This window comes from Barbus barbus (genome assembly GCF_936440315.1).
Source record: "Barbus barbus genome assembly, chromosome: 39".
NCBI classification, from domain to species: Eukaryota; Metazoa; Chordata; class Actinopteri; order Cypriniformes; family Cyprinidae; genus Barbus; species Barbus barbus.
The window spans coordinates 5675473-5688229 of record NC_136717.1 but is presented as its reverse complement, the minus strand read 5'-3'; the positions used below and the strand labels follow the sequence as shown (position 1 = coordinate 5688229).

The window sequence follows — 12757 nt, the reverse complement described above, 5'->3', positions numbered from 1 at the left end:
AGACTTGTGGAAAAGAAGACACACAGAACACACTTAATTAGTTGTTTTATATATATAGTGTTTGAATATATAAAATGTGGAAAAGTAAGATATCAGTTATGCTATTGTTTTCATTTAGATGTACTGTATGTTACAGTGCGCTTGTCAAAAGGAAGAGAAATTAAATATGAATTAAAATGATCAAATATATTAAAAGATCAAAAAGTGGCAATAAGTCTTGTTAGTCCTGGCCCAAGCTCTGCATCTGCAGGAGATTGGTGAGGTGGGTACTTTAGGATAGCTTTTTTCCTCATCAGCAATCCCCACAGTAAACGAGGATCCTCTTGATCCACTGATCAATTGTTCCAGAGACCAAGTGTATTTTCCCTCCAGGTAGCCAGGAACAAATGGGATCGTTCAAACCCACTCGAAAAAAGTCTTTGAGCACCACATCATTAAGGGCCACCAAATTCACAAAAGTCCTCAACATAATCTTCTACAGCCCAGTCCCTTGATGAAGGCTGAGGAGGCGAGAAATTGCTGGGTTCATTGGGGGGCGTTTTTAAGTTAAGTTCTTCAGCCATATTCTTTTTGATTTGTCGTCTTTTGGGAGGCGGTGCAAACTGTACCATCATTGGTAGGAACACTGGACACTGTCTCTTAGCAGATACTGGCCGCCGCTTCACATAGCCTTCAAACAGATACCTCAACTAGTGACCAGAGTCAAAGAAGGTATCAAATCCAGTCTGGGAGATCAGAAATTCATCTCTGTAACGGCTGGCATATGGTCAGATTGCACATTGAGGTCTTACCTAGGAGTAACAGCTCATGTTTGCAACTTCAGCTAATGAATACACTCTGAAGTCCTTCCTCCTTGACTGCAGAAGATTCAAAGGGTTGACAACATTGTAGCTGCATTTGATTAAATATTGGAAGAATACAATATACAAGTGATAAGGTAGAATTTATAATCACAGATAACGCATCTATCATGAAAAAAGCTTTTAAAGTTGTGATGGCAGAAGACCACTCCGATGATAGCGAGGTTGCAAGCTAGCAAAAACTCCACTTGCTACACTGTAAAAAATATCCGTGTATTAACAGTTGTATGACCGTAAATTTGACCAGAAATTGTCCGTAGGCCGTGATTCACATGTGTTTTTCCGTCTATTTACATTTTCGCTTTGCATTATGGGATCTTGATCTCGATACTTCTGGTGGCCGTTACAGGACAACGCTTTATTCACCTGTTTGAGCAGCAAGTCTTTTTATGAAACATTATCACTGTTTAAAAGAGATATTGTCTTTGTTGGTCATGTGAAATACTATACGGAGTTCACGTGAATATTCGTTAACTAGTGTTCACAACACCACTTGGTTTGGGAGATTAAAGGACTGATGATTTTTTCCATAAGTTTACAAACTGAGAAGCTTTCTGAGTGATTATTTTTTGTAAAGTTACTTATGCCAACAGCCCCAATGTTTGTGGCAGTTGGTGAGTGTCTGTGAATATACAGTTTTATTGTCAGTAATTTGTTTTCATCTAACATTAGGCGGGAACTTCAAACTTGAACATCCCCCTCTGTGTCTCTCTTCAAGCTCCACGTTGAGTTGAAAAGGTAACGTAAATATTCAAATGGAAATTTAAAATGAACGTTTTCTTGCTTTAATATGTATACAATAACCGTTTAAGTTCGTAACTATTGTCTAGTGACGTTAGTTTGGTCGAGTCGAGACGGCTGTGTTAATGGTGTTGTGTAAAGGCTCTTTTTAAATATAATTTGTGGTTTGTGTTCTTGTTTGCATACTGAATTTTGTCATTTGACTGAGGAACAACACTAATCCAACGTTCACGTTCGTAATGACGCTAAACAGCTGTAAGCAGGTCTGTCATTTGTGTGTGTGGCCGTGTAACATAACGCTGTTAGGGAAGGAGACAAAACGAGGCTGTAAAAAAAACTATGTATTTAAGCAGTTTAGCTTAAAGTTGTGCTTTACATTCTTTTCTATGTGCTGAACATCATGTACCCGAAGGGAGCAGCCCTGACTCTGGAGTTTTTCCAAAGGTATATTTTGACAATGTTCCTTGTCCAGTTTAAAGTATACTTCATTTTGCAATGCAAAGTGGCATTATAATTTTTGTTTTGTTTTTGTCTTACAGCCAAAGAAGTAGCATCTGGAGAGGACCGAACCAATACAACATGACTGCTGTAGAGAGGCATCCCGTAGTGTTTCATTACAGCAATGGTGCTTTGATGCAATAGTGATCGCATTCTGCATTGACAGTGTTCTTTTTCTTATGACCAATATACCTTCAGGATTACACATTAGACAGACAGCACACCCATGAGCAGGACTCTGACCTTTCTACGTCAATATGACAGTTGCTCTCTGAATGCCTTTTTAAAGGTACCTTTTTGTGTATTTTCAATTTAACCAAGAATTTAAACAAGGCTTCACTCAACATAACCCTCCGTTAGGCTCTGTTATGTCTTAGTTCTGTGTCTAAAATGTACAATAATTTTGTACTTAAGAAACCTCATGTTGATCTGCACTCTATTCCTGAACTGTATTGTGTTTTTGCTTGACCCATGAAATTGGTCATTTTCAAGTTTATGTTCATATCCCAACTGTTAAGGATGTTATGAAGTTTCATGTTATTTAAATTTTTTTAAATAAAACAATGACTTTTTTTTTTTGGCATATCCTATGGTCAATAAGTTAATAATAAAAACACTGTTTTTCTCACAGAGTATTTTGTTTGTTTTTTAAAAGGTCACTGTAGGTACACAGTTAACTACAAATAAATGTAATTGTTTGCTGGTGGTATAATATTGAACAATTTTGTTTTAGAAATGTTTGTTTTTATTAATTACAGGACAAAGTCTGGGTAATGAGATGCCAGTATATATGTTATTTTATGGATTTAGTTAATATTTGCAGTTTTTATACTGTACGTGTGCAATACCCTATTTAATAATGGATACCCTATTAAATAATAGTAAATGTCCTGTTTTTTTATTGTAGGTATACCATTAAAACACAAAAAAAAGTGTTGTTGTTTTTTTATTGTGGGCAAATTGTCAATTAACAGAAAATGTTTTTTTTTTTTTTTTTACGGTACAAAGTTTGGGTAATGAGCTGCCAGTACTTTTTCCATTTTTTTACGGAATATTTTTTTTTTACAGTGTAGCATAAATGCTTAGACAATGAAATAATGATTAAAAGACCTTTAAATAACCCAGCGTGTAATCAGTAAGAAATCGTCTCTATATCTGAAGAAGTTTTTGGTCAAAACCAAATTGGCTAATGTTTTGATACAAGTAACACTAGGAGTTTTATTATGATGTAAGTCACTAAGGAAGAAATCCATTGCCTCAATCCCTCCTACATGTGGAATATTAGTGTATAAAGACTCGACATCGAATGTTACAAACAATGTTTCATCAGGTAAATCAATAGTTTTTAAAGTTTTTATCTATTTTTATCGATAGAGTCTTTTACAAAGGAGGGTAATGTAAATACAACTGGTTTTAGAAAAAAATCCACAAATGTTGACATTTTTTCAGTAAGAGACCCAATACCAGATATAATCGGTCTTCCTGGAGGATTAATAAGGTCTTTATGTATTTTAGGAAGTATATAGATAACTGGTGTAACTGGGTAATCAACATTCATAAAATCAAGCTCCTGTTTAGTAATCTCACCAGCTTTTACAAACTCCTGAAGGATTTCCTGAATTTCTCCCTTAAAAACATTGGTAGGGTCAGTACTCATTTTTGTATAAAAAGCATTATCACTTAGTTGTCTTACTACTTCTAGATCATAGCTAACAAAGTTCATAATTACAATAGAGCCACCCTTATCTGCTGGTTTAACTATGACAGTTTTATCTTTTCTCAAATCCGATAAAGCACTTCGTTCAACTTGAGTTAAGTTATTAAAAACTTTATACTCATGTTTGTTAGAAAAAGCCTCCCGTACATCCCCGTCTACAAGTCGACAGAACGTTTCTAATGAGGCATTTCTGTTCTTAAAGGGGACAAAGGACGATTTACCTCAGAACTTTGTAGGAATTTTCGTCATTTCAGAAGGGGTAGATTGAACGGGGAGAGAAGCATCTTCAACACTGCAAGAGCTATTCAAAATCTCCACAATAGGTGTATTACCAAAAAATCATTTAACACGTAAAGTCTTAAAAAAAACTTTTGAAGGTCCACATAGGTGTTGAATTCATCATAATTGGTTGTGGGAGCGAAATAAATAATAAATACATGCACAAATAAATAAATTAATTCATTTATTAATAAATACAGATATAGACATAAAGCAATAATGCAAATAAACATGTAACTACTGTATATACAAACACTATACACTCATACACACATTTAGGTATACAAACACCTACAAGGTCTTGTTCTTTCAGCCTAATGATGGCTTGCTTCACTGATAGTGACAGCTCTTTGGATCTCATCTTGACAGTTGACAGCAACAGATTCCAAATGCAAATAGCACACTTGAAATGAACTCTGGACCTTTTATCTGCTCATTGTAATTGGGATAATGAGGGAATAACACACACCTGGCCATGGAACAGCTGAGAAGCCAATTGTCCCATTACTTTTGGTCCCTTAACAAGTGGGAGGCACATATGCAAACTGTTGTAATTCCTACACCGTTCACCTGATTTGGATGTAAATACCCTCAAATTAAAGCTGACAGTCTGCAGTTAAAGCACATCTTGTTCGTTTCATTTGATATCCATTGTGGTGGTGTATAGAGGCAAAAATGTTAGAATTGTGTCGATGTCCCAATATTTATGGACCTGACTGTATATTAACAGTTGAAATGTTGTGTTTTGAGTTGGGTATTAACAGTGCTATGAAATAATATTTATGATTTAGTGCTGTATAAATAAAACTGAATTGAATTAACCATAAATGCAGATCTGCTTGATTGTGATTTTATTGATTGTCAACAAAATGGGGCCATTCAAAACCTTTATAAAGTCCTCCTTCCTCTGTAAACTATCTTCTAATGGCTGACACAACACAAGCACCATAGGCCCAGCGGACAACTTGTCTGTATGCTGTCATTATTGATTGTGTTATACCAATGGCATCAAAAAGTGTTACTTATAGGTAGTCATGACCTAAATAGAGTTAACTTAATAGAGAATCAAAATTATTTAGACTGTTTTCATATTAAAATCTTTAACAATGTATTTATACATGTATACAAGTATTTAGCTTAGAGTAATAAATGATTTCTGCCCTAAAACATGTGTCTGCTGGCCTGGAGAGGTCTATGCTTTCCTCGCATTTCCAACACAAGCACCTATGAATAAAAAACGTGTTTATCTCTCTCCTGCGGTGATAATAAACCACTATCACGTAACGTTAGTGTCGGATATTAACGAGTGTGACACGCCTGATCAACGCTTATTAGTTTCTATTACTGGTAGTATCAATACTAGCATTGCTATTAGCTAGCGTGTGTATATCTGTAAGCTAACACTGATCTCTCACCAAACACCTGCCCTGTTCTCCTCACATCAACTCAATTTGTCTCCTCTGACCGTTGTTCTGTCTAATCCTGGCCTGTCCTGCTCTCTTGGCTGCATAGCAGGCTCATCATTTTATCTGTGGTCCGTCATACGAGTGTAAATACACAGCGTCCGAACTGTCTGCGATCCATTGTTTTCCTGTGGTTTAAATGGACCGCTCTGCCTTTTGATGCGTCACTTCCGGTTTTGGCCTGTTTGAGATACGGATGTAAAATTCTCTCACAAAAACGACTCCAGAAGCCTTAATAGCGTATTTTAAAGTATAGTTGAAAGAAAATCTAGTTCCTACAGTACTCTTCTATACATCGACTCACTGGAGTCTCTAACCTGCAATATGCCCTTAAACTGTTTATTTAATGAAGTATGTGACCCCTGCTGGCGTTATGTTGCAACTTTCTCATCTTTAATTTTGAGACCCCGCCCTTCCCCGTCTAAAAAACAGTTTTCATGCAGAGATATTGAAACAAGCTGTTGTGGTAAAGCAATAATCAAAAAACAAATAATGCAAGAATGGCAACATCAGTGGGAAATATGAAACATGTATTCAATATAGCCACAAATGGGGGAAAGAAGGTATTCAGGTGGGACTAGAAGAGAGGAAAGCATATTAGCCAGACTTAGAATAGCTAGGACACAATGAACTAAGAAGTACAAAGAAGTAATGGCCAAGCATCCAACAGGTCTTTGTGATTGGTGTGGAGAAAGTGAAAGAGATCACAAGCTGCTTTGTTTAAATTCTTAGAAAACACGGGTTTAAATAATAGTGTTTTTTATTTTTTTGTTGTCTCCCTCTTGATCCTCTGAGCAGAGGAAGTTATATATGAGGAGCTGGAGAAGGAATAAGACTTTTATTTTGGGCTGGCGATCTGACGTCATAAGGCTGCGACTCGCTCCACTGTCTGGGATTAGGCTGAAGAAAGGTTTGTGTTTTAAAGTGTTTTAATCGATTCAAAGCATTCAGTCTATTTTACAGTCTTCACAAGAAGTGTAAAATTAAATAAATATCGAATGTAACATACCTTATCTAAGTTTAATGCGCGTTATTTTTGTGAGTGCGTCTCATTTCGCTGCTTATATCAGTTTATCATAAACATGACTTCAGTCACTGGACTCGAGACTACTGGACAGTTTACCTGAACTTTTACAAACTCCGAGTCAGTTAACGTTAACTTCATTTTAAAAACCAAATACTTGATGATTCAGGGATTCAAAGCATGCAACGACAACAAACACTAACAAACGTAACTATTACAAATAAATCACAAAGTGTCTAATCGATTAAATGTGACCTGCAAATTATTCAACGCCAAATATAAACCATAAATACCTGAACTTTAAAATGAAATCGTGTTTTATTAATCTGCAGTGAACTAACTGACTGAGATGCACTCAGAGATTGTTTTTCTCTGTTACTTAAACAGGATGGTGTCCAAACACAGAAAATTCAGTTCTATTATAAAGATGGTGTTTATTAAAGAAGAGAGTGAAGATGTGAAGATTGAAGAAGCATTCAGGGTGAAACAGGAAGATACCGAGGAACAAACAGGTTGGTTTTCTTTCTCTTGTGGCAGTGAAACAGTCAAGTTTACATGATTTAGGAAATTAATTTACATTTTAATTAAAAATATATATATAACAAACATGATAAATGTAACCAGTTAAAGAAAAACAGCTTGTTTCTAATTTCATAATTCATATTCTAAGGTTTCAGAAATTGCATTCTCAACGAGAACATCGCAGACTTCAGCCCGATTCGATCAGTAATTGTTTCTCATGGATGTCTGCAAAAATAAATTTACATATCACCTCAGTGATAAAACTCATGGATCCGGACGGTGATTTATTCACAGTGGATCCTGCGAGCCAGAGCCACATGATTGTCTGCTGTAAATAAAATTAATTTTATTTACAAATTTATTCTTATTATTCTAAGCATATTTTATAATGTATAATCCTATTTATTATTTAATTATCTAAATCTTCTGTTTAAAAATAGGAAAATATGGACTATAGTTGTATATAATTATACGCGATATATATGTTTATAATACACATTTTAGAATTGTATTGCATACCTGCTGCTGCCATAATAGAGACCCATTTCGAATGTTTACGTGCTTTTCTTCTCTTTCTGCTCTCACTCGCTGTGCTGGAGCAGTTATGAAGTATTGTTCTTTTAAATACTCTCCAGCATTTCAGAAATAAATACAGTGGGTACGGAAAGTATTCAGACCCCCTTAAATTTTTCACTCTTTGTTATATTGCGGCCATTTGCTAAAATCATTTAAGTTCATTTGTTTTCCTCATTAATGTACACACAGCACCCCATATTGACAGAAAAACACAGAATTGTTGAAATTTTTGCAGATTTATTAAAAAAGAAAAACTGAAATATCACATGGTCCTAAGTATTCAGACCCTTTGTTGTGACACTCATATATTTAACTCAGATGCTGTCCATTTCTTCGGATCATCCTTGAGATGGTTCTACACCTTCATTTGAGTCCAGCTGTGTTTGATTATACTGACTGGACTTGATTAGGGAAGCCACACACCTGTCTATATAAGACCTTACAGCTCACAGTGCATGTCAGAGCAAATGAGAATCATGAGGTCAAAGGAACTGCCTGAAGAGCTCAGAGACAGAATTGTGGCAAGGCACAGATCTGGCCAAGGTTACAAAAAAATTTCTGCTGCACTTAAGGTTCCTAAGAGTACAGTGGCCTCCATAATCCTTAAATGGAAGACGTTTGGGATGACCGGAACCCTTCTTAGAGCTGGCCGTCCGGCCAAACTGAGCTATCGGGGGAGAAGAGCCTTGGTGGGAGAGGTAAAGAAGAACCCAAAGATCACTGTGGCTGACCTCCAGAGATGCAGTCGGGAGATGGGAGAAAGTTGTAGAAAGTCAACCATCACTGCAGCCCTCCACCAGTCGGGGCTTTATGGCAGAGTGGCCCGACGGAAGCCTCTCCTCAGTGCAAGACGCAAAAAACACCTGAAGGTGTTTTCTCACAAGATGGTGAGAAATAAGATTCTCTGGTCTGATGAGACCAAGATAGAACTTTTTGGCCTTAATTATTTTCGATTCCAATCTAACTTTTGAACCACATGTTCAAAGCACTGTTAAAACATCTTTTTTTCATCTTAGAAATATTGCGAGACTACGTCCAATGTTGTCCTTTCCTGTTGCTGAGAGGTTGATTAACACTTTTGTGTTTACCCGGATTGATTATTGTAATGCCTTGTTGGCTGGGGTGTCAAAAGCTACCCTAAACAAATTGCAGGTAGTGCAAAACTCGGCTGCTAGAATTCTTACTAGAACTAGGATGAGAGATCATATTACACCGGTCTTGGAGTCTTTGCATTGGCTTCCTGTTAGTTTTAGGGTTGATTTTAAAATTTTGATGCTCACTTACAAGGCTTTACATGGGTTGGCACCACAATATTTGTCTGAGCTTTTAATTCCTTATACTCCAACACGTGACCTTCGCTCATCTGAAACTGGTCTTCTTAGTGTTCCTTTAACCCGTTTAAGATTGATGGGCGATAGGGCTTTTTCTTCATTAGCTCCAAAACTGTGGAATTCTTTACCTATTGAGATAAGGCAAGCTAAAACTCTTAGCACTTTTAAATCTCGCCTTAAAACTCATTTTTTTAGGGTAGCTTTTAATTAAACATTTGTATTACTCTAAAGAGTAATGTATTATTTTTATATTGTGTTATTTGTAGTGTTTTTGTTTTTGATCTTTTTATTGTGTATGGTTTTATCTGTTGTTGTAAAGTGCTTTGAGATCTCCATTTAAAGGCGCTATAGAAAATAAAGTTTATTATTATTATTATTATTATTATTAATTCTAAGCGGTATGTGTGGAGAAAACCAGGCACTGCTCATCACCTGTCCAATACAGTCCCAACAGTGAAGCATGGTGGTGGCAGCATCATGCTGTGGGGGTGTTTTTCAGCTGCAGGGACAGGACGACTGGTTGCAATCGAGGGAAAGATGAATGCGGCCAAGTACAGGGATATCCTGGACGAAAACCTTCTCCAGAGTGCTCAGGACCTCAGACTGGGCCTAAGGTTTACCTTCCAACAAGACAATGACCCTAAGCACACAGCTAAAATAATGAAGGAGTGGCTTCACAACAACTCCGTGACTGTTCTTGAATGGCCCAGCCAGAGCCCTGACTTAAACCCAATTGAGCATCTTGAGAGACCTAAAAATGGCTGTCCACCAACGTTTACCATCCAACCTGACAGAACTGGAGAGGATCTGCAAGGAGGAATGGCAGAGGATCCCCAAATCCAGGTGTGAAAAACTTGTTGCATCTTTCCCAAAAAGACTCATGGCTGTATTAGATCAAAAGGGTGCTTCTACTAAATACTGAGCAAAGGGTCTGAATACTTAGGACCATGTGATATTTAAGTTTTTCTTTTTTAATAAATCTGCAAAAATGTCAACAATTCTGTGTTTTTCTGTCAATATGGGGTGCTGTGTGCACATTGAGGAAAAAAATGAACTTAAATGATTTTAGCAAATGGCTGCAATATAACAGTGAAAAATTTAACGGGGTCTGAATACTTTCCGTACCCACTGTATGTATGCAAATTACACTGAAGTACAACAGTTACCATACGGTGTTCAAAAAAGGTTAAACACTGAATTTTGAATCAATTTCTCGTAAACTCAGATGTGGATTCGGACGGCAATTAAATTACCACACGACCTTGGTGTTTGTCAAAAAACAGTAGGTAATTCAGCCGGGGATTTTTACGGGGGTGGTAAGAGAAAAACACCAACGTCCTGGATTCGGACGGCAATTAAATCGCCAACTACATATGTAGTTGTATGAGACAGCTCAGCTTTGGCTTAAAAGAGTTCAAAAATATTTATCAATCATGACTTAACTGGGAAAAATAGAGCAGACACTGGACATGGATGAAGCTTTCTAGAGTGCATGTGTCATTCGCGCACAACTTCAAATGGAGTATACTTTGAAAGGCTACGCATTCGACTGTACGCATACGCTAGTGTACGCGTAGAAAAATGAAGTATATTTAGGCCTTAAGGCCATGAGCTTTTTTTGCACAGGTGTACTAACACTTCCTTTTTATTCTTTGCTACATGAATCAGTGACTCTCTAAAACACATCACCCACTTGTGGACACTTGGGTGACAACCACTAGTTTGTCAAAGCAATATATACCAGGGGTGTCTAAGCCTGCTCTGGGGGGATGGTGTCTTACAGAATTTAGCTCCAATTTGCCCCAATTTCACACCTGCCAGAAGTTTAAACTCTATACTCTGGCCCTTAAACCCTCCTTTCCTGCAGAGTTTAGCTCCCAACCTTTATCATTTAATTTGCGTTTTTGTTGTTTACATGGAGACGGCAAAGACATCATTTTCAAAACCTTGCACTTTGAAACCCTTTTTCAAATGCTTGTGTTTTCAGACCCCCAAAATCAGGTTGTCGTGTAAATGAACAGCCAAAATTCAGAGACCGGGGTAGCTGCAACCTGGAGCACTGGGCGTGCCAAAAGGTGAATCGGGAAAACAGAAACTACCCCAGCACCCTGACAGACAGCTTTGTTTACCAATTATAAAGACTACCTTTCTGCACTCCCATGCCAAACGTCATGCCCATTGCTCCAGCCTGCAGTTAATCCCTACTTGGAGAATTCAGGAAAAGTTTTTTTTAAGTTGAGAACAATGTCATATAAACATTCTAAATGTATTTTCTTGTGCCATTAAACTGCTATTAACTTTTATTTGCTTGTTTTTTCACTTAGGCCTAATGGCATTGAAAGAGGAGGAAGAAGTACTTCATGAAACTGAAGAGGAAGATCAATATGAGGATCTTCAAAAGACAGGAACTAGAGGTTATTTTGCTCGTTTAAGTCAACAAGAAAATTTTAAAGTCCACATGAGAATTCCCACTGGAAAAACACCTTACACATGCTCTCAGTGTGGAAAAAGTTTCACTCTTAAAATAGGTTTTAAAAGGCACATGAGAATTCATACTGGTGAAAAGCCTTACACATGCCCTCAGTGTGGAAGAAGTTTCTGTCAAAATGGAAACCTTAAAGTCCACATGAGAATGCACACTGGGAAGAGCTATTTCACCTGCCAACAGTGTGGGAAGAGTTTCACTCGTAAAGCAAGTCATGACAAACACACAAGAATTCACACTGGAGAAAAGCCATACACCTGCTCTCAGTGTGGAGAGAGTTTTGCTCAACGTGAAAACCTTACTGGTCACATGAGACTTCACACCAGAGAGAATCCTTACTTATGCCATCAGTGTGGAAAACGTTTCAGTCAACATAGAAACCTTTCAGCCCATATGAGAATCCACACTGGAAAAAAGCCTTTCACCTGTGAACTGTGTGGAAAAAGTTTCACTCGTAAATTAGGTCTTAAAAGGCACATGAGAATACACACTGGAGAAAGTCCCTACACCTGCCAATTTTGTGGAAGGAGTTTCACTCAAAAAGGAACCCTTAACAGGCACATGGGAATTCACACTGGGGCTAAGCCTTTTTCCTGCCAACTGTGCAGAAAAACCTTCACTCGTAAAATAGGTCTTAAAAGGCACATGGGAATTCACACCGGAGAAAAGCCTTATGAATGCTCTCAATGTGGAAAAAGTTTCATTCAACATGGAAACCTGACAGTCCACATGAGAATACACAATGGAGAGAGTCCCTTCTCCTGCCTACAATGTGGAAAAAGTTTCAATCATAAAGGAAGCCTTAACAGGCACACGAGAACTCACACTGGAGAGAGGCCTTACGAATGTGTTCATTGTGGAAAGACTTTCGATCAACATGGAAACCTTAATGTCCATATGAAAATTCACACTAGGGCCTGAAAATAAAATATGGGAGTGTTTACTTGCTGATCGGTCTTACTCACACAACCATAGCAAAAAAGTGCTTGAATATCGTGAAGAACATTACATTTCTTGTTGATTTAGTTTAAAAACTGCTGATGTTTTTAACTGGAGAAATACTGTGCCATGAACGATATAGTCTTTTCCATGGATTTACTATAGTAACACTAACTGCACCATGGTATTGTGGCAGAAATATATATGGAAATGTATTATGTTAATATGGACATTTATTGATGTATTAAAGTCCCCCTGTAGTGAATCAAGTTTGTTGTTGTTTATTTGTCTAGTTTTTTTTATAATTATGATCTTTACCTTT

At 37.3% G+C, this 12757-nt stretch overlaps 1 protein-coding gene across 3 annotated transcripts; it reads left to right on the top strand.

The window, feature by feature from the left end:
- The first annotated feature begins 6416 nt into the window (after positions 1-6416).
- LOC306858907 (uncharacterized protein) lies at positions 6417-12698 on the top strand. Of its 3 annotated transcripts, none has more exons than XM_079399704.1 (3): positions 6417-6468; positions 6970-7094; positions 11336-12698. In XM_079399704.1, exons 2-3 carry the CDS (start codon positions 6971-6973, stop codon positions 12415-12417), a joined length of 1206 nt encoding a protein of 401 aa, XP_079255830.1. In that variant the 5' UTR covers positions 6417-6468; position 6970; the 3' UTR covers positions 12418-12698. The 3 variants fall into 3 exon arrangements, with proteins under 3 accessions (XP_079255830.1, XP_079255831.1, XP_079255832.1); XM_079399706.1 differs by having other exon boundaries at positions 6450-6789; XM_079399705.1 differs by having other exon boundaries at positions 6417-7094.
- Positions 12699-12757: the final 59 nt, after the last annotated feature.

Coding starts and splice junctions, on each gene's coding strand:
- LOC306858907 (XM_079399705.1), top strand. CDS start 6,932: ATGCACTCAGAGATTGTTTTTCTCTGTTACTTAAACAGGATGGTGTCC. Junction 7,095..11,335: donor AGATACCGAGGAACAAACAG/GTTGGTTTTCTT, acceptor TTTTTCACTTAG/GCCTAATGGCATTGAAAGAG.